Below are 22,920 nucleotides of genomic sequence, written 5' to 3' on the forward strand. Positions count from 1 at the left end.
ATGGTTTTTTTTTTTTTTTGCACTACAAATAAGATATGTGAAGTGCGCATAGGAATTCATTCATGTTTTTTTCCAAACTATAGTCTGGCCCCACACCAACCTCTTGTTTAAAAAGTTTGAGGATCCCTGAAATACAGCTTATCATTGTCACCTTGTCGTGGTGAGGGGGCGTGCATGTTCCAATGAACCTGTGGGCATAACCACTGGAGTCATGCGCTTCGGGGGGAGGGGGCACGTAGAGGAGGTTTCAGACTGAGCACAGTCCAAAGACCTCAACGACTGATCAGGTGGAAGATAACATGGTAGATGTTATAATGGCTGTGAAGGCTGCAACAGATTGAGAAACCACCGTCTTTGTGTTAACCCCGCCACTGGTTGGGACCCTCACTCTGTGAAGACTGTGTGTTGATCGGCTGTGCACTGACCTCCACACATTTAAAAAAAACATGCACAGGCATTTTCCAAGAACTTGGAAGGCCATCATACTCAGACAACGAGGGATCGCCTAATTAAGTAAGTACTGCTACTGAGCTTTTCTCACCTGAGTAATTATCAAAGGCACAAGAACCGTTTTCCTTTTTACACCTGGCCACACAACTATAGCTTTATCTATGTCCACTGCCAAAGCTGAAAGATTTTCAGCTGGGATTTTATGTTCATGTGATGAGTTAGTTCAGTGCACTTCATTATCTTATGTGCTAATTCTAGAAGTTATGAAGATGGAAGTCAGAACAGAAGAATTCTGTTAGAAAGACATTTTCTGAAGAAAACGATTTTGTGCACAGCTACCAGTCAAGATTGGATCCACTGTCGACAAACCAATTTACAAGGAGAACTTTAGCATCTTGTTCAATTTGTGTATATACCATAGAGGCCTGCCATGAGATATAGTACTAGCTACCAGAAAGAGATCTATATGACCATCAAATAGTGTACAGTATTTATTTCCTTTTTCATAATTGGTATCCAGTTCCTTTGACAAGACAGAATAAATTCTGAAATGAACTCACAGTTAAAAGTACATAAAAGGGTGATGAGCTTCAACATTACAGTATTATCTTCCTGATGCATACTCTTAAAGGACATGCACAGTTCATAATCTGAGGACTCTGTACAAGGTTCTTCTCTTTATATGAATTCATAACCTTCTTCTGAGCATGGAAAGGAGATCTACCACATTAGTAGTCCCTTTACAAAAGACAAAGTAAAACAAAACATAAAACCATAAACTAAATATATTACTTCCGCCTGTTCTTTTCTATTTGTAGTTAGCATGTATACATACATACAGATATATATATATAGTATCATACACAATTAAGGAAAATATACAGTCCTGAATAGTGTCTTCCTGACAACAAAAGGAAAAAATGAAAATTTCTGCAAATTTTAAATTATAAAAAATGTATTTGAAAAGACCACACACTGATTCAAAGTGTCTTTGAAGCCAATAAGAAAAAGACACACACTTAATGAAACCCCATCAATAGTCCATGAGAGATTTCTTCACATGGTCAGCAATTCAAAAAGAGTAAAAGCTTTCTCCAATTATCTTTTAGGCCGATCTATGTCATCAATAGCTGCTAACAGTTTCTGCTTTGCTTTTTTGTTGATGTGGGTTCCCAGACAAACATTCACCAGATTAGTCAGTTGCTTGGTGGAATATTCCTGGCCAAAAAAGCAAATCATGAGTTTAGTTTCAAGGAAATAGAATAAAACCGTCCATAAAAAACAGTACTTGTATTTGGATAAAACAAATAAGTTTCTAATCAAGGACAGAATCAGTAACTTTTTGAAAAAGCTATGGGTGAATACTATTTGTGGCTTTGAAGCTTAGAAGGGTGTTTTGCTACAAACCCAATGGATTATAATGGAAAAATTGTTACAATTTTAGTCAAGCGCTAGACGGAATTCCATGAATGTTTAAACATCTTAAGGCACTTAAAATTTATTTTCCATTCTTTGGAGGAAAATATGTGATACTGGCTAAGACCAAAAGAAGCTAAAAAGCCAGATACTTTTAAAAAAAGATTTATTTAAACAAATCTGTTTATATTGCTTCTGCTCACATTTCCAATATAGGAGGACCTAAAAGGATTTGAGAAGTAACTAGCAATGTTGTATTCTATCAAATGAAATGCACATTTTAATCAATACATTAAAAAAACAAGTTTAAGTGTAGAATACTATAAAAAAACTCAACTCTGCCAGGATGTAGCTGCCTATTTAAACAGAACTCACTCTTCCTTTGACACTGCCAGAATGTTTGAATGATTATTTAACAGAGCTAAAGTTTTCAATGTTCTCCTGGGTAAGAGAGAAGGGTGGGAAGACTATCAAAATGGATTTACCCCATTCCAAGTAAATGTCTAGCCAGACTGAGAATAATCCAAAATTACTAATTTAGTGCATCTTTGGGGAGTTTTAAAACTGCAGCTATGCATAGCTCCAACTTGCACATGAAGAAAGTGACTCTTTAGAAGTTATGATGGTCACAGAGTGAGGGATGAACAAAAATAGTTCAAAAATAGTCCCACATCTAACAAACTATACAGGTTCTGGCACAGGATCACTGGAAAAAGAAAAGAGACTGAAGCATGATTTGTGGATGCCCTTGGAGGAGAAAGAATGTATGCTTCTGGAGACAATTTAGCTTTGCTACCCAAGGTTTACAAAAAACTGCAGAGGGAGTAAAATTTACAGTTTAATTTTTTTTGCTCAAATGATTAATTGATGGCCTTTGGTGTGTCTGCTCACACAATGTGCCACAGATGTCTTGCTGAGTGAGAAAAGCTCAACACAGTGCCGGCACGTGCAACACATCGTATTTCCAGGGCTCTTTTTGTGTAGCTTACAGTGTCCTTCCCAGAATTACCACCCACAGTCTCTCATAAAGTCACAACGTTTCCGCTGTAGTTTGGCTGCATTGTTGATGGAACACAAAAAGCCCCATATCATCTGTACCACAGCTTAAGCTATAGTTGTGTAACATCTCCCACTACCATTCTCATTGAATTTATCAGCTACAGAATATACTCAAAAGATTTTACACACACAACATTGAACAAGAAGTTGGAAGTTTATAATTATACTGACAAAGATTTGTGAACTAACGGAGATGGACAAATTTATTAGGCTGATAAAGGCAAAATATTGTCCATCTTTAAGAGAAACTGGGATGCATTGATTAATATGTTGTAATAGGGGGCACATTGTGAGATTTATGAACTAGTAGTATTACATAAAGACATGTGATTATACAATATTTCTTAAAGGGAACAAACTAGTTAGAATTTTAAAAAACATCAGAGAATGATAAGTCTTTAGATTCATTTTTGTTTGTGTTTTGTGTCTACATCTGTGAATTGGTTTGTTTTATTTTGTGTGAGTGTTTTATATGTTTTTGTGTTGCCATTTGTAGTAGATATTTAGTTGTACTGTAGTTGTAAGAGCTAGAAAGTAGATGAGTACATTTTTCTTTAAAATGTATCGTTTTATCATTTGTTTGCTCCTTTTATTATTGTTGTATTGTGATTTTTCTTTCTATAAAAATTATTATAAAAATGGGGAAGTGTGCTGAAATAAGTACTAGAGTAAAGCAGGGTCTTAATAGTTCTTTAATCTCACAGAACCGGATTTCTAAAAAGGTCTAACTGAATCAAAACGTAAGACAACACAAGATATATTGCTTCTCAATGAAAGTATTTGATGGTTTACACAAAAACTGCAACTGGCTTCAAGCACATCCTGCTCCCCTTCCAAAACGCAATTTTCACCTAATGAGACTAAATCAGTTCTTACCCTGTGTTCCTTGATCCAGCGTTCCATGTCATTTTCAGTCAAATAGTAAGCTTTGATATAGGTCTCAACAAATTCCTTGTCCGGAATGGGCCTAATATCTGTGAGCTTCTCCAGCTTCATCAAAAATTGCTGGAAGTCCAGTTGCATCAAGGCACGGCCCTCATTACTACATTTCTTGACATTTGCATAACTAAACAGAGAAGCAACAGATAAGTAAATGCTCATAGTTGCATGGGAATAACATTATTCCAATCTTTATAGATAATCCAATGTAGAATTCAATTACAATACCAAGTAACTCTAGTAAAATGGTTGGGAACAGGAAAGACCAAGCTTCTGGAGGTGGCATTATTGTTGTTGCATAATTTGGACAGAATCCCATGGCTGTCTATCAATATTAATACATTTGCAGTTCGAGAGCTTGAGTGTCTCCCAAAACTGGAAACCCCCAGGACTCCATATGATGTTACCACGGCAATTAAAAAGGAACCACAGTGCTATAACTGTGTAGTGTAAAGGGGCCCATGGACAATACAGCGGATGAGCTTTCAAGACAAACCCAATCCACTTACCCTTCCACAATAGTTCTATTGGCAAGCCGTATACAATGCTCCCAAAGAATATTTGACACTGCCAATGGAATACGGACTTTCTTCGAAACCTCATTCATCCTCCTGTTAAACTGTTCAAATTCCTAGCAAACAAAAAAGCTGTATTAGTCAGTGATGGTGATACAGTAATGGTGATACATACACACACACACACATATGGACATACATACATTTTATCTTAGAGTGGTATTAGAACAATACATTATTATGGCTCCTCAATTGTTTCAGATGGAATTAAGCATTAAAATGGGGAGCGTTCGTTTGGAATAAAAATTTAGATGGTAGCAAACAAAAATCTGCATTGTTTATTAATTGACGGTGTTGTAGATACATCTGATGTTTTTAATATATTATTATTATTATTATTATTATTATTATTACTACTACTACTACTATTATTAGGAGTAGAAGTAGTAGTAGTATTTATACCCCACTTTTTCTCTGCCAAAGGAGACTCAAAGCAGCTAACATGCTAAAAAATTCATTTTATTATATTGAAATTAATATTTGCTGCATTGTTGTTGTTAATTTAATAATTGTATAGCGGAGCAATATGTCTATGGACATATTACTGTGTTTTATATTGCACTGTTAATTATCCTATTATTTGCTAGGGGTGTGTAAGGTAAAGGTAAAGGTTTTCCCCTGACATTAAGTCTAGATGTGTCCAACTCTGGGGGTTGGTGCTCATCTCCATTTCTAAGCTGAAGAGCTGTCATTGTTCGTAGACACCTCCAAGGTCATGTGGCCGGCATGACTGCATGGAGGGGTGTGTACTAACGCAACAAAACTGAATTGAATTAATCGACAAAAGCAATCCTTACATTTCCTGACAGGATAAGGAAAGAAAAAATAGAATAGAAAAGATTGAATTTAGACTGGATCTTATTTAGGCTAGACTTACTGCAACCCTTGTGATTTATGTGACTAACTCAAGCCACATTGACTTTTAGTGGTCTACTCTAAGAATGATAAAGACCGATTCCACCCCAAAAATATACATGTTTATTTGAAAAGAGGGGGGCTTGCCATTGACTGAACACTTAAAAGGATACTGCTCTCTGGTGCAGCCTGGGAACACTGATTTTTTTAACAGATTCACAGAAACTCATAATAAATGGAAATGAGGTGGAAAGAAATTGTAGCCAACTGCATCTCAGAGTCAATCTGACCAAATCCTGGAATCATGGATTATTAAGTAAGCTTGGCTTTTCTTTTTTTTCTGTGGTTTCTTTTTGATGGGATAGGCTTTTTCCAAAATGAGGATCCTGTGCGCCCTTATTCTAGATGTGCATGCACAACCTGAAATGAACTTCTGTTGAGCTTTAATGCTGGATATTAATATGTATGTTTTCACTGGAACAATATAAGAAAACCATTAAAAAGCTGGACAAAGCAGAACTTCCAAGGAAGAATGCATTTCACAGAACAATATAACAAAGCACTTTCAGAAATAATTTCTCTAGACAATATGGGAAGAGAATATTTACTTTTAAAAGGGAATCTACATAAATATTGTGCTGTGACATGATTTCTTTCACATCCCACTTCACGTTTGTCATTAAAAGTAGCATCTGTTCGTAATCAATTGCTTTAGCAGCGACAATCCAGTATATTGGTTTACGTAGTTCACTGGCTGTTGAAACTGTCTGGAATACAAAGTGAAATAGAACAAAGTTTAATTAATAGATTTTTTAATTTTTTTTTAAATATATAACATTTCAGTTAAACTTAATACAACCATTTGGGTTGCAGGGGAAATGAATTAATTATATCTTGAATAAGTAAATTTGGGAAGACTCCTGACCTGTGAGTAGAATTGTTGAAGAAAAGGTTTTTTGGCTGGAGGCATTACAGCATCAAGATGAGACTGAAGGAATTCAAACTGCTCAGCTAAAAATACTCTAAAGGGAGTAAAAAACAGAAAATCCATGGTTACCAAGATACAATATTAGAAAATTCACTCTTTTTATATCTTTTTTTATATCTATGGGCCAACGAAATCATAAAACATCAGCTGAAAATATGCATGGGAGCACTTATTCTCTTTTACTATATATGCATTCTTGAAAATAAAAAAAAAATTCAACACAGATATATACATAAAGCTCAAGGAACTGGGGCTCCTTACAAGGAACCAGAGTTGATGAAAAAATATCTTTATTAACATAGATATTTTTGCCTATATTAAAACAAAACAAGAAGGCATTTTGATGGAGTTGGAGGGTCTTTCATCTTTTCTATTGTGTTTTAAATTATTTAAGTTCATATGATTGCTTATTTTATTTAATTTTTGTATTAATAAGATCTTAGCTGTTCTTTGTTTTACTGGTAATTTGTTGCAAGACATCTTTGGTTCTGTGTCAGGTGAAAGGCAGGATTAAAATTAGATAAATAAATCTATTTTCCTGATGTGTTTTCTTACTCCTTCCTTTCTTCCTTCACCACATAGATTGTAAAACAGTAACTCCAGAGAGCAGAAGTAGCACAGTTATTATTGTCAACATAAGTAGAAATAAAAGTGTTCATGCTGAAGTAACTATTTAAATGCTGAATACTTTGCTTATCTTTCTTAAAGTTTATCACAATCACAAAAGCTTCTCTGCTCATATGGCCACTTTCTACAGCTATATATTGAGTCAAGATTTCTGTTACTAGATACAGTAGAGTCTCACTTATCCAACATTCGCTTATCCAACGTTCTGGATTATCCAACGCATTTTTGTAGTCAGCGTTTTCAATACATAGTGATATTTTGGTGCTAAATTCGTAAATACAGTAATTACTACTTAGCATTACTGCATATTGAACTACTTTTTCTGTCAAAATTGTTGTATAACATGATGTTTTGGTGCTTAATTTGTAAAATCATAACCTAATTTGATGTTTAATAGGCTTTTCCTTAATCCCTCCTTATTATCCAACATATTTGCTTATCCAACATTCTGCCGGCCCGTTTATGTTGGATAAGTGAGACTCTACTGTACAGCTTGTTTTGTATCTTTGGGGAAGTCAGTCTTGCATTTTCAGTTTATATTAGTGGTCCTATTCATCTCATCCTTGGATATGTCACTTCACTTCACTATAGAATCTTGCATCTCTGATAACCAAGATTTTGTCTTCTTATACTATGTGCTAACTTCATTTTGTAAAGTGTTTTAATGTTAAATATGTCGATATCCTCTTTCATTTAGGCACAGCATGGTCTCTTTATGTATTCGGAATCAACAGTTCAATAGAAGAGGCCTTAACGCAGGTACTTATGATGATTATAATTACATTATGACAGTAATAGTGAAAACTACGTTGAAGCATCATGCTCTCTACCTTTACTATGCCACTGCAGCAGAACCTCAAATGACCCATTTACAAAAGTGTCCCTGACAACAACAAAAGGCTACTACAGGTTGAGTTATCCAAAAAGCTGAGGACCAAAAAAGTTTTGGATTTTTTCAGATTTTGGAATACCTGTATTTGCATATACAGTAGAGTCTCACTTATCCAAGACTCACTTATCCAAGATTCTGGATTATCCAAGGCATTTTTGTAGTCAATGTTTTCAATATATCGTGATTCATAATTCATAAATACAGTAATAACAACATAGCATTACTGTGTATTGAACTACTTTTTCTATCAAATTTGTTGTATACCATGATGTTTTGGTGCTTAATTTGTAAAATCATAACCTAATTTGATGTTTAATAGGCTTTTTCTTAATCCCTCCTTATTATCCAAGATATTCTCTTATCCAGGGTTCTGCCGGCCCGTTTAGCTTGGATAAGTGAGACTCTACTGTATGTTCATAATGCTGTATCTTGGAGATGGGACCCAGGTCTAAACACAACATTTATTTATGTTTCATATATACCATACATGCATAGCTTGAAGGTAAGTTTACACAATATTTTAAATAATTTTGTGTATGAAACAAAGTTTGTGTACACTGAACCATCAGAAATCAAAACTGCCACTATTTTATTTACTCATTTGGAGAATTTTGGATTTTGGAATATTTTGGATTTATAAATGAGGAATGCTCAAGCCGTAACATGGAAACTGTGTAAAATCGTTCAAAACCACAACCACAGGGTGTATGTAGTTAAAACTATTAGCAGCCACTCATAACAACTTGTTAATATATCCTGTAACTGCTTCCAACAAGTGAAAAGACATATGGCATAAAGGTTCTAAACATACAAGGATTCTGTGGCTACCACTCTCTCTGCCAAGCCATAGAGAGTGTTTCCTGATGTCAAGACTACAAGATGACTGAGATGTGGAACTGGAACCCTTTCCTTTCTTTCTTCAACAGCAGTCAAAGATCCAGCAGCGTCAGAGGAGACCTCCTGCAACAATAGGGAGCAAGGAAGTGGGGAGAGAAATTTAAATGGCTGCAACACCATACGCACAAACAAAAGTATTAAGGCAATGCAAACTGGCACATTTGACTTTCACCAAGTTAAATGTCCACAGCAACACAGTAACCTCTGGGGGCCAAACTTCCAAAAACACCAATGTTTCCCCTTTAGCTTCTAGTGGACATATAATTTGACCACAAAAACACACACACTTGAATGAGCATCTAGGGCAAGGAGACCAGAGATTTGAGAGGCATAATTAATAAGACAGCTCCACATTCCAAGAGGCAGCAAAATGCTCAAGTCTGACGCTACCAGCAAAAACTTTCTGAATTGCAGTTCAAGCTGTAGTTATATGGAACCATAGAATCACAGAGTTGGAAGCGACTACAGGGGCCATCCAGTCCAACCCTCTGCCATGCAGGAATATACAACCAAAGAACTCCCACCAGATGGCCATCCAGCTACTGTTTAAAAGTCTCCAGAGAAGAAGACTCCATCAAACTCTGACGTAAAATATCCCACTGTCAAACAGCTCTTACCGTCAGGATTTTTTCCTAGTTTTTAGGAGGGATCCATTGCTCTGTGTCCTAGTCTTGAGCAGCAGGAAGTAAGATTACTCATACCCCAGTATATGCTATGGATAATCAAAGAACTCATCCACTGATGACAACTAATGAAGATTTATTGTATACTAAATACTGAGTGTACCCATTGCTTGAAGCAAGTAAAGTGTATGAAGTTTTATGAAGAAATTATATTATTCCATTATACTTTATGAAGGAAGAAATTATTATAAAACAAGCTATCTGAAACTCCCAGAGTAATGGAAAATAATGTTTTAAGAATGCTTTTATTTGCAAGACAGATGACATTACAGTTAATGTGAATGATATACAACCAAATAAGATACAGATGTTGGCAACCCACTTTTTCTTTTTATCTTCAGCCACAATTAACTGGAAGCACATATCATCTGGAGCTTTGGCCCCTCCTAGACACCCATATTGAATGTGCATTTGAACCAGACCAGAAAACCATTTTAAGCACAGTTTTGATATAAAAGAGAGCAGTTGGCCAATGTTCAATGCCACAACCAAATTCATTGGACCATGATTTTTCCTCCTACCACATCACACAGTTCTTTCCACACAGAGTACAAAAATATGTCAAGAACATAAACATTGCTTGTTAACATGATCTGCCTACTAGGTAATGGAGATTTTACTAGGTGAGTAATATGCCAACAGATATCATAAACAGTCAAGTTAACAGGAGACATTTGGTAACCTCCATAGTTTGGACTGGTCCAAAAGATTTCACTGCCCCATGATTAATAAGAAACAGCCACTAAAAGAATAGCATCTAATGCCAATAAAATCATTTTGGCAAAAGAAACCTTCAAGCAATTATCTCTATTTCTAGTGGTAAAAATGGAATAATAAGCAATTAAATAATCAACAATTTGCTGTACTTTAATGACTCCAAACTTTGCTGCTAGAAGCACTATCTCATTCTGCCTAATGGTAAGACTAGCCATGATACTATTGAGGGACACAGGGGGCTGTTCAAACAGAAGAGGTTGGATGTTAACCATTCTTTTGCCATGAACAAAATAACTATCACTTAACAATTGGAGTGCCCCCAAGACAACTGATAAACATGCCAACAGAAACCTAAATAAAGGTGGTTAAAGGCAAAAGCACAATCTAACATCTAGCAAACTTTCGAGCTGCACAGGTCAACAGCGAGCTAGACTATTAATGGTCGGGAGCTCACTCCAACCCAGGCTGGCTTAGAACTCATGACCTCTCGGTCAGTAGTGATTTATTGCAGCTGGCTACTAACCAGCTGCACCACAGCCCAGTCTACTTCTATTGTTACTTAAACACCAAGATCCACCCAATGAAGCCTGGTGTTAAAGCACTATACTTAGAAGTATTCTGACATCTGCAACTTTTTTGAGACTCAGAAATGAGTCACAGTTCTTTCACAAAAAATCCACTTAATTTCATAAATATAAGTATATGCACTTTTGCAATGGTTGTTAATGGACAAGTCAGAAATCTTTCCTGATCTATGGGAATTAATTCAGATGTACTTAGACAGCTAGATCTAGCAGAGCCCACATTTGTCTGAATACCTTTATTTCCAGATTTTTCACAATGGTCATACTAAAAAAAATATTCTATTTAATACAGCAAGATACTCTATTTAATACATCAAAAACAATAAAATGCTGTGCTCTTACCAGAACAAAGAGAAAACTGAAAAGAAAAAACATCAGGGTTTGGAAAGAGAATAAGGGGAGAAACATGAGAGATTTAGGACAAAGCCACAATTACTGTGAAAATCTACCTTGGGAGTCTGCAACCAGGGAAAATTCTTTGTGTCAGATCAATAAAATGTCTAAGTTAAAAAGTTATATTTCTATTAAAAGTGATGTGTGATTCATAACTAGAACACCTCTCTAGCAAGTCACAGCGTAATAACCCTTAAATTGCTAATGCAGAAAAATTAAGATCCGAAAATTCTGAACAAAATAAATTACATTAAGTCTATTAGCTATTTTAACTATATAATTTACTACAGTAGAGGTATATCAGATTAGAAAGTAGCATTAAAAACTAAAGATACATAATTTAACATGAGGATTTTTTACAAGGATTCACTAGAATTGTAATAACATATATACTCATGTATAAGATGAGCACATGTATAATTTGAGGTTTGATATGACCTATGGATATGTCAAGAGCCATTCCACAGAGAGGGGAATGCATGTATGCTACCTCAGGGGGCCAGTCGTCCCTGAACACTGCCACCATTTTCCTACGCAGACATTCAAAAATGCTAGAATTGACATCACTGTGGGTCGATGCTTTCTTTTACATTCTCCCAGGATGAACTAGGCTCTTGCCTTTTGCCACTTCAATCCGCAAAGGAGATTGTTCCTTTTTTTGAAAAAAGTTAAGGTTTGGTACACACATTGACTCATGGATTAATCAACCCACATATTTTTAGGCTGATTCCTGCAACCCACCCCCATTTTCTGTATATATTATTAATCCAAATTTTAAGGCCCACAGTATGAACATTTGCTTTGTTTGGAAATTTATCCCCCACAGATAGTACCACCAACTCTGTGGGAGATAAATGAAACTGTGAATATGGATTCTGTGATTACAGGAGGGTTTGACTATCTTTTGGAAATGGCTCCATCTGCTCTCTGCCTAATCTGATCTACTATGGAAGGGCATGAAATTATCCCATGTATTATGTGATCTCTTAATGACTTAAATTATCCATATGACTAGGAAAACTGGGGTCAGCATTGCAGCAGATATGGACAATAATGGCAGTGAATAGGTTGCTGCAAGAATATTGGTTCTTGAAAGGTTGTCCTTTCGATCCTAAATCAAAACAGGAGAACATTCACTGCTGCCATCGCAAAAATGGCTCAAGACAATAAATGAACAGGAAACAAAGAAAATGAAGAGCAAAACAAAGGAAACCTTTTAACACCCCCACACCAAACACAACACTCCTGAACACATATAACCCATTGATCCAATGTACTGAGGACATAAGCCAACTAAATGACCCACAGTGATATTTCGCTTCTTTAGACTATTGTTTTATATCAATGTACTAAGCAATTTCATATATCTTTAAGGCAGAAAAAATACGTAGGCATCAAGAAAAGTTTCTCGTTAAGAAAGTAGCCCCTGTGCCTTAAAGTATATGAGAAGGGTATGAGGAGACATGTGGGGGTTTTTTGTGCCTCACTTGTTTCCCACATTGTAAAAAGTGACATTTTCTTCCTTCATTTTCATCTTCATTGAACAGGAAAACAAGAGGGACCTTTGAGCAACTGTCAGGTTTGCAGGTGCCATTCAAGGGAAAGTGACATCATGCCTCGGCAGCTTTTGTACAGTATTGTTACTTATCATAGAATCATAAGACCACAGAGTTGGAAGAAACCACATGGGCCATCTAGTCCAATCCCCTGCCATGCAGGAAAAGAATAATCACAGTATCCCTGACAGATGGCCATCCAGCATCTGTTTAAAGGTTTCCAAGGAAGGAGCTTCCACCACACTCTGAGGCAGAGAATTCAATTGTTGAATAGCTTGTATGGTCAGAAAGTTCTTCCTAATGTTCAGGTGGAATCTCCTTTCCTGTAATTTGAACCCATTGTTCTGAGTTTTAGTTTCAAGGGCAGCAGAAAACAAACCTGCTCCTCTTCTTTATGATACCATTTCACATATTTATAGAAAGCTGCCAGGTTCGAATCCCACCTGGGGAGAGTGTGGATGAGCTCCCTCTATCAGCTCCAGCTCCATGCGGGGACACGAGAGAAGCCTCCCACAAGGATGGTAAAAACATCAAAACATCCAGGCGTCCCCTGGGCAACGTCCTTGCAGACGGCCAATTCTCTCACTCCAGAAGCAACTCCGGTTGCTCCTGACACGAAAAAAAAAACAACATATTTATACATGGCTATCATGTCTCCTCTCAACCTTTTCTTCTGCAGGCTAAACATACCCAGTTCTTTACGATGCTCCTCATAGGTCATGATCTCCAGGCCTTTGATCATTTTAGTTGCCCTCCTCTTGACACCTTACAGCTTGTTAATATCTTTTTTGAATTGTGGCGTCTAAAATGGGGCACAGTATTCCAGGTGAGGTCTCACCAAAGCCGAACAGAGAGGAACCATGACTTTCTTTGACACCATACTCCTTTCGATGCAGCCCAAAATCCCAAAAACCCTTGGTCCTGGTGCTGGAGTCTCCACGGCTAATTGTCCTGGGGGAATTCAACGTCGCTGCTGAGTCCACCCTATCTGGGGTGGCTCAGGACTTCATGGCCACCATGTCAACCATGGGGCTGTCCCAAAAAATATCGAGACCCACTCATGTAACTGGACACACTTTGGACCTAGTTTTCAACGGGGATGGAAATGTTGGTATGGAGGAATTCTCTGTGGTTCTGTTGTCATGAACCGACCATCACCTGAACAGGTTTAGACTAACCACAGCCTTAAACCTTTGCAGGGGTGGGGGACCCATTACGATGGTCCGCCCAAGGGGACTTATGGATCCAGATTGATTCCTAACGTCTCTTGGGGATTTTCACGTCATGGCAGCAGACGCTCCTGTCAAAGCCCTAGTCAATCTCTGGAACACAGAGACGACCAGGGCGGTGAACACAATCGCCCCTGAACATCCCCTCTCGCTTAGCAGAGCCAATTCAGCTTCTTGGTTCACCAGAGAGCTGGCGGTGACGAAGCATGGGAGACAAAGACCAGAGTGCCGCTGGAGGAGGACTCAGGACAAATCTGTCCGAGCACGGGCTAGAGTCTCACTTAGGGCCTACTCTATGGCAATGAAGGCAACCGAGAAGGCTTTCTCGACTGCCTGCATTGCATCTGCAACTAATAGGTCAGCTGAGTTGTTTTGAGTGGTCCTTTACCCTGAACTCAAATCTGAGTTCATATTGTGCCTTAGCCTTATGAAGCTTTTCCCTACATATGTTGGTTATTTGTTTGAATTCTTCTTTGATGGTTTCCCTGCTCTTCCATTTCTTGTGCATGTCTCTTTTAAATCTTAGCTTAGTTAAAAGTTCTTTAGACATCCATTCTGGTTGTTTTACACTTCTCCTGTTTTATTCTCCTTGCTGGTACTGTTCGAAATTGTGCCTTTTTTTTCATTTTTATAATTTCCCATCCATTATTAATTCCCTTTTCTTTTAAGTATTCCTGTCCACCAGAGAGGAGGGATAACGATCATTGACTGACAGCTTGTAAAGGTATTAAGAGCACATTATTTTCTCTACTGGCTACGGCAACAGACTCAATGAAGAACTCCTTTTCAAATCTAGTTATTGCATATTACACTTAAGAAACATGGCAGCATCTTTCTTTTAACTATTTCTTTGAACCAAGCAATGATGCCTGCAAGTCTTACACCAATGTTCCTGCTGAACAAGAAAGAAGAACTGCCTCTTACATTTCAAAAAGGAAATTATATTCAGCCCTGATAATCTAGAAATACAGTAGAGTCTCACTTATCCAACGTAAACGGGCTGGCAGAACGTTGGATAAGCGAATATGTTGGATAATAAGGAGGGATTAAGGAGAAACCTATTAAACATCAAATTAAGTTATGATTTTACAAATTAAGCACCAAAACATCATGTTATACAACAAATTTGATAGAAAAAGTAGTTCAATACGCAGTAAGGTTATGTTGTAATTACTGTATTTACGAATTTAGCACCAAATTATCATGATATATTGAAAACATTGACTACAAAAAATGCGTTGGATAATCCAGAACGTTGGATAAGCGAGTGTTGGATAAGTGAGACTCTACTGTATATATCTACCTACTCAAAAGAGATATGCACACACTTCAGACTAGAACCGTAACAATATACATGCAAAGGTACAGGAACTAATCTCTTGCCCTTCACGGTGATGGATGGTGTTAATTAAAACTTTATGTACAAGCTAATACTTCCCCTGGGCAAGGGCAATTGTGCAAACCAACATTTATCCTTTTTCTCCTGTCATCCTTACCATACAAATTCCTTCTGAATTTAATATAAAACAATTTATGCAAAAGAAATAATTACACAGAAGACAAAAGAATGTCACTTTAAATAATGAACTAGCTCAAAATAAATACTGGAGAGCTGTCACTGGATTCTATTTTAAAAATCAGTGGTCCACTACTGATTTTCACCTAAATTGAACTGCTAGCCAAACTAGAGATCCCCACCAATCCATGGGATTGATATAAGTGTTCATTCACCAAATGTATATTGGTTCTTTGAAGTTGGGAAGAATAATTGGACGTAGACTTCAGAATCAGAAGATTTGGGCTCAAATTCATCCACAGACATTAAAGAGTCCTACTGGATTAGACCAAAGACCTACCTATGCCACAGTTCTATCCCTACAATTGCCAGCCAAAAGTTATGGGAAACCCACAAAGAGGGCATAAGTACAACAGTACCAGGACATTCATTTTCCCCAGCAATTGGAAGATGGAAATATACTGTCTCTGTTACTAGAGGTTATAATCATCACTAATAGTAACTATACCCTCGTTACTATGGTTTATCTTAAAACTGGCCCCTAGACTAGAGTGGACAAATAATTCATGGAAAAAAATCAGTATCTCTATTACTTAGATTTTCAAGCAACTAATTCAATATTTGTCACTTTAGTTGTTACAAGCCAAACTACTAATTTAATATTTTGCATTATCTTAAGTCACTGTGACAATATCCAGCAATTTAAATATTTGTTTAGATTTAACAATTGAGCAAAGTAATAAATGAATTCAAAAAACATCTGGAGATAAAGATTTAACTTTTACCCCCACAATGATTTTACTTTAACATGTTTGTGTCACTGGTGATATGTCCAGAATCTGTATAAAATCAGCTAGATCAGCACTGTCCACTTTGACCTGTTGAGCAGCAATTCTTAAAGGTCTCTACATATTCTCCTACCTTAGATCTTTTATTTAAGAATTGTCACAAAACTGAACCTACAATCAATTGGATTTGGAATGTAAGCTTTAGCAGCTGTCACAAAATATTCAGAGGCGTCACTTTTCCAAGCAGCATCTGTATACCCCACTATCACCAACTGCACATAACAGGTCTTCTCCAAACAACCAACAATTCCAAAAAATATTAAGCTATTTAATATTTTGAACCTGAGGTGTGTGTACAATAGCCATTGTTCTTGTCCTTTCACACAGTCATGCCTGAAAAACATTGGGATTACATCCTCTTTTTTCCCCTCGGATTGAGAAGTGGTGTGCAAATGTGTTTTATCCATAGAAATATAATTATAGGAGAATGAAAAGGGGAGAACATTTGCTGGAATGGCCATACCACCATTCAAGTGATATAATGTGGAACCAGTACAACATCCTAACCACTACAGCACACTGGCTGTCTATGTTTTTGTCTAAAATACAGTTAAAAAAAACAAATATAACCCATTTCTCTGTGTCATTTACCGCTATGCATTATATTAATTGACTTTCAGATACTAAAGGAAAAAAGAATGACCAGATGAGGGATATGAAAAATTGTTTTGGACCAATATTGCATGTGCAATGGTATACATTATAGATGAAGAACCAGTGACCCCAATGTTAATTAACTCTTCACATATCTAATCACACTGGCCGGGAAAATATAGGAGGTGTTCAAAAACATCTGGAAAGTCACAAGTTCTTCTCTCCTGGTATGTGGAGTTTCATGGTGAGCTCATTCAACATCTGTTTGCATCACTGATAACAATGAAAATGGCTTTCATATAATGAAGTACAGAGGGTGACAACTGAATATATGTAAGACTAAACTGTCTAATTTTCAATCTTTCCACACTTTTAATAACAGAATACTGAAGTGCTCTGAGCTTTTGGGAGATCAAGGCAATGGGATTCATACATACTGCAACCGCTGTGAAAGAACAATTGCAAGATGTATTTCTTTCAAATTAGTGCTTTATTTCCCCCCGACTATTGGGAAGAACTGCGGTTTCTGCACAGCAGACTCTTGAACGTAAAACATTCCAATAATTAATGATACTTAATTACTACAAAATGAAGGACAGATCCTGGGGGAAGGTTGTAGTTGGCTTGGTGGGCATTCTTACTTTGAGTTACTTCTGAATTTCGTGGGATGTTGCAATTCAAATTTGTTCCAAGACCAAACTCAAATGTTCCAGCTATTTCTATACTGGAAATAGTAACAACAAAATTGATTGGCCAGTTACTTCACTGTTTTTTTTTTTTTGGTTTTTTTTTTACAATATAGGAAATTATTAATATTTTAGCAAAGTTTATATTTTTCCATTGTTTCAATATATTTAATACATAGATTTGGGATGTTTAACTTATTATGAAAATTATTATCATGTATTGCATTGGAATATTTTGCTATTTGTTATGGCTTTGAGCTTTGTGTTTTAAGTTGACAAATCAGGAAGTTGAAGACACTGAATTCTACTAAGCATTGTCGAAGTCCACATTTTACAAAAAAAATTATCTTGCTTCGGGTGATTCCATTATCAATACGACTAAACAAAATTAATAAAATGGCAAAAACTCATAGAGAAAATTATTGCAGTGGGGAATCCTCTAATATTTATAAACAGTACCAAGTATAATCAAAACCTCACAAGAAGATTTAGTCCTGTGAGTGTGTATCTTCAAATTGCCTGTCGACCTAAGGAAGCACCATAAATTTCACAGGGTTTTCTTAGGCAAGGAATACTCAGAGGTATTTTAGCCAGTTCCTTCCTCTGAAATATAACCTATAGCCCCAGGTATTATGTGTTGGTGCTCTCCCATCCAAATACTAATCAGGACTGACCCAGCACAACTTCCAAGATCAAAAGAATCTTGGTGCCTCCCCATTAAATTTAGAAATACAGTGATACCTTGACTTAAGAGTTTGATTCATTCTGTGACTGAGCTCTTAACTCAATCATCTACAACTTGAAATATTTTTAAAATGTTCAAAACAAACCCCCATTTTGCCATCATTTGACTACATCACTGCATATAATGGAATTTCAATATCCTATTAGTTTGGTATCCGTGGTGAGTCCTGGAACCAAACTCCAATTGATACCAAGGGCCCACTGTAATTTTCAAAGATAAAAAATATATTAAGCCATTCCTCACATAATTAGACAATTCAAATCAGTTTAAAATAATGGCAGCCATAGCCCTTGTGCACATCGGAGAACATCAATTAAACACAAAAGACTCAAATAAAAAAAGCTTTGTTGTGACTTTTGAAGGAAAGATATCAGTGCTAATGCCAAACAGGATTCTGAAAGTCCATAACCATGCCAACTGTCTAACTACATTTCTATAATCTGACCCCAAATAATAACTTATAGTATGGTCAATATGGTAACACAGCATAGGCTGTTGAAAATAAGAAATTGTAATTCCTAGGAAGATGGTTGATGTGACTTATGATGTACCGTGCCTGGCCACTCATTTACTTTCAAATAATTTGACTCTGTATACTGTGTTTAGCATTCTTTGTCAAAGAGTGCCTGTGACTCAGCAAACTACAACACCCATGATGCCATAACATTGGGCAATGTTAGTTAAAGAGGTGTCAAACAGCATTAATTCTACCATATAGATGCAGTAAATGTCAATTTTTGTAATGTGGCTGTAACTTGCGAAGTTATATTTATAACGATGAGGATTTGGTATCGTAAATGTTAGATAAGTAGAAAATGTATCAAGTGCTAACAGGTGCTAGTTTTTGTTGTTGCCTCACACTTTGTGTATATGTTAAAGTGACATCAGGACAAGACAGGAGTTAAAAGTATTTTCCATCATATGCTACGAGCATGTAGCATTCATGTTTTTTTTTCTATTCAAGTGACTTAAAGATAACAATTTTAGTCACCTAAGAAAAAGGCAAAATACAGAGTTACTTTTGGAAAAACTGCAGCTAAAATATAATTAGCTCTAGGAGAAACAAGGCAAGAATGTTCAAAATTAAGTGAGAAAAAATAATGTTCACTGTCTAAATTACATACGAAGAATGAGAGGGGAAAGAACTATTTTTTGTAAGCCATGTAATCATTCCTTGAATAACTCCTTCATAATTTGAAAAGATACACGGTAGCACAAATAAAAAGAATGATGAATGTGCAAGGTGCAACAATGAGTGTATTAAATGACGAGATTGTTAAAAGTTATTTGCAGGTTTATCATCTTTCCTCCCTTTCAAAAAGTCTAGGAAAGATCCAAAACTTACCAGATCAATCAGACTCTCCTGGATTCTGTTCAGGGTGGTGCGAAGCCTGCTGCTGCTGAGTCCAAGACCTGTTGATTCAAACTGGAAATAAGAAAGAATTCTAAGCAACACAATTTTGGGAGAAGACAACGAAGCTTCAGGTTTACTCATATCCCACCTCTATGCTGAATTTTAATCCAGAAGACAGTATCAATGCACACAACACTGCACGCTCTAAAAAGAACTAAGAATGCTAGCACAGCAAAACATACAGACAAGAATTATCCATTGTACAAGGGATAATTTCGGATTGTTTTCCTAGAGTTACTTTGGGATATAGGAAAACCATGTGCTTTTTTTTTGTTTGCAATAATAACATCACACAGCATTGCATAGTTTGCCAGGTGAAAAACCTAATGAAATCCAAAGGAATATCTGTACTCAATTTTTCAATAGCATTTCATAAAACTGAGATAGCTAATTATGTAGGCAGATTTTCATTTGAAAAGGCTGAATGTCGATACACCTACATAAATACCTCCAGTATGAATCAGAAAGAACACATTGCTATGGTTTACTGAAGGCCCAAAGAAATGTTCAGTTTTGGCTGATATTACCTAGTTAAATTCCATTCTTTGCACGATGTCTGTCAGCACAAGCAATTATTACATAACTAATTTTAAATGCAGCAGTAACTATAAAAATTGCAATGGAACTGCTCAGTTAATAATTTCCCTATTACACTGCGATGGAAGAATATATAAACATACATACATTTTCAAGATCTATTTCCACCACTTTATCTAAATACTGGTATGTGTTTTACTCCAGAAATACATTTTTCAGCAATGGATGCTCCTTTGGTCTGTTTCCCACAGAATGGCTTTCCCATGCTTAGAAATGTGATTCAAAAAGCCCACTAGTGTAATACATAAGTCAAGTTTATACTACACTGGGATACAGAAGCTAACTGGACTTGCAAAATGAAAAAGCCTGGAATATTCAAATAGAATAGAATTGTTTGACACCTGCAATTTTAATTTTTTTTCTCCCCCCCCCCTTTTTAAATGTCACAACAAAAAAATATGTTGAGAACAAATCCTGTTGAAACAAAACAAAAGAAAACCCTATCAGTAGTAATTTGCACATGTAGACTTGTGTTTTTAAACTATTTGCTCATACCGTAGAACAGAGCCTTCCAAACATTTCATGTTGGTGACACACTTTTTAGTCATGCATCATTTTGCGACACATCAATTCAGTTTTAGTAGCAAACCAGGGGTTAAACTAACCCTTTGTTAGAAATAAACTGTAATGACGAAAAGTATGAAAAGCTTTCATTTATATTTTTTAAAATATATAATTTATTGCTTATTTCACATAGATTTCTCTTCATGTTTGTGCAACACACCTACACATTGCAACCAACACACAGTTCGGAAAGCACTGCCTTGATCTCTGTTTCAGTTGGGTGTGGCCAACCTTTTAACTAAGCAGTAGTCATGGGCCCAGTTACTGTCTCGTCCATTTAATTCATGTTTTCATATTGTTTTGTTCATTTGGAATGCACAAAACGGTATTACCCCCCCCCCCTTCAGTGAAACTAAAGGAAAGTGGGAACTATAACCATTTGGTCAGCTGATTTTTGGAGCTCTGCTGCAGGCACAGGCGCTTTGGGCCTGCTCGCCACCCATGCATTCTCTTTTCAAGGCAGGGCCTGCAGCTGAGCTCCTCTTGCTCAGTGTTCAGCACGCTCAAATATAGCCCTGGCACTTTGCTGCTAATGGGTCGAAAATATTCATTTTTTTTCACACCTTCGATGAAAAAACTCATTTGGAAAGGTGGCCATTTACGGGAGAACTGCAGCAACAAACAGGAACGGGTTATGATTCTATACAAATGCACAAGACTACTAAGCAGAATTCTGATTTTATCAGTTCAACCCTTGATAGTATGTATCCTCAATATACATAACATCAAATATCCAAGAGCAAGGCTGAATTAGTACAACTTCTTTTATCTTGATTGTCATCTTTTGTTAGTGCTTAGATCTCAATACTTTAAAATGAGTTAAGAGATAAATGTTTAGTTTAACTACAAAACTGTAAAATGCCATGTACAATTTTCTGCAGATATTTGGATGAAAGAATCAGGAGTAGAGCAATGCAGTACAGACATTTGATAAAGTTGAATCAGTGTCAACAATTCTTTGTATTAAAAGGCAGGATTTATGTTGCTTGTGAACATTACTAAAGGTGAAAAATGTTGTTGAAATCAAAGTTTTGATGCTGTCTATAAACTGGAAAGCAGGTGCACACTCTAGATCTTGTTTAGAATTATGTACAGTACTTGCAAAACTGCTTTAGTGCTTCATGAATTTCAAGGACTGAATTTGCTTTCAAAAGTTCTTAATGGCTGCTATAAAACCACCTGTCAAAAGCACTTTAAAACTGTTCATTCAGAAATGTAGGAAGTGATTCGATATTGAATCAAATCACAAATCCACCTAGCCTAGCAGCTCTCTGAGGTTTTAGGCTGAACCACTGAACTAACCACAAACAGACTGATATGTAATAAACCGCATCCAATTGTGTGCTTTTATTAACAGCTTGGGTTTCCATATACAGAACGAAGTATGATCCATATTTAATACACTTTTTTATGAGAGTTTCATTGTAGATCGCAACATTCCAGTGATCTAAAGCAGAAGTCCATGGAGGAATAAATTAGCTAAACTACAAGAAAATATTAGCCATGGTTGGTATGAATGGGACATATTTTACTAAGATTTTACTATTTTACTATTGCATTTTTTATAGTGTCCCCTTACCTTTATATAGAAATATTTACAATTTATCCACTAAACAGTCACCCAGCATAACATAACTTTTCCAAGCCAAAACCTGTCATCCCAAGTCTTCTTCTTTGCTCAAGGTTTCACTTTGACTATTAACTACTTAGTTGATTTGAAGGTTGGTTTACAAATCTGTAATCTTAGGGAATTTATTGTTTTTAAAATTGGGTGACATTTCATGAGAAGGAAAAAATTGTATTCCCTTGATCCTCCTAAAAGTAAAAACATCTATTTTGACACATGTTGACTCAGTTAAGATTGCAAACTCTTTGTTTAATTGTGAGAGATAAGGGGATACTTTGCCTGTCTACACCATTCAGGAAATGTAGAAACAATTTCTGAGTTTGACAACCTAAGCAATTATCTTAGTCTGGATACTGATGCCAATGTTGTTCTTTGGCAGCCTTTCCAAACCAGGTGCCTCAGGGAAGTGTTTGATTACAGTTTCCTTCACCCATATCCAATTGGCTGAGAAAGACTCTAGTTTTAATCC

The 22,920-nt window shown here is 36.4% G+C and overlaps 1 protein-coding gene across 1 annotated transcript in view; it reads right to left on the reverse strand.

The window, feature by feature from the left end:
• Positions 1-928: 928 nt before the first annotated feature.
• vps50 (VPS50 subunit of EARP/GARPII complex) overlaps positions 929-22,920 on the reverse strand; it is a 69,672-nt gene continuing 47,680 nt past the window's right edge. Inside the window, exons 22-28 of the mRNA XM_003222108.4 lie at positions 19,595-19,675; positions 8,613-8,761; positions 6,220-6,316; positions 5,903-6,061; positions 4,374-4,495; positions 3,802-3,991; positions 929-1,668 (exon numbers count right to left, since the gene is read on the reverse strand). Of these exons, the coding sequence (XP_003222156.1) occupies positions 1,549-1,668; positions 3,802-3,991; positions 4,374-4,495; positions 5,903-6,061; positions 6,220-6,316; positions 8,613-8,761; positions 19,595-19,675 (918 nt within the window). The 3' untranslated portion in view covers positions 929-1,548. The remainder of the gene's footprint in view (positions 1,669-3,801; positions 3,992-4,373; positions 4,496-5,902; positions 6,062-6,219; positions 6,317-8,612; positions 8,762-19,594; positions 19,676-22,920) is intronic.

The sequence above is a fragment of the Anolis carolinensis genome, chromosome 6, assembly GCF_035594765.1.
Source record: "Anolis carolinensis isolate JA03-04 chromosome 6, rAnoCar3.1.pri, whole genome shotgun sequence".
Lineage (NCBI taxonomy): Eukaryota > Metazoa > Chordata > Lepidosauria > Squamata > Dactyloidae > Anolis > Anolis carolinensis.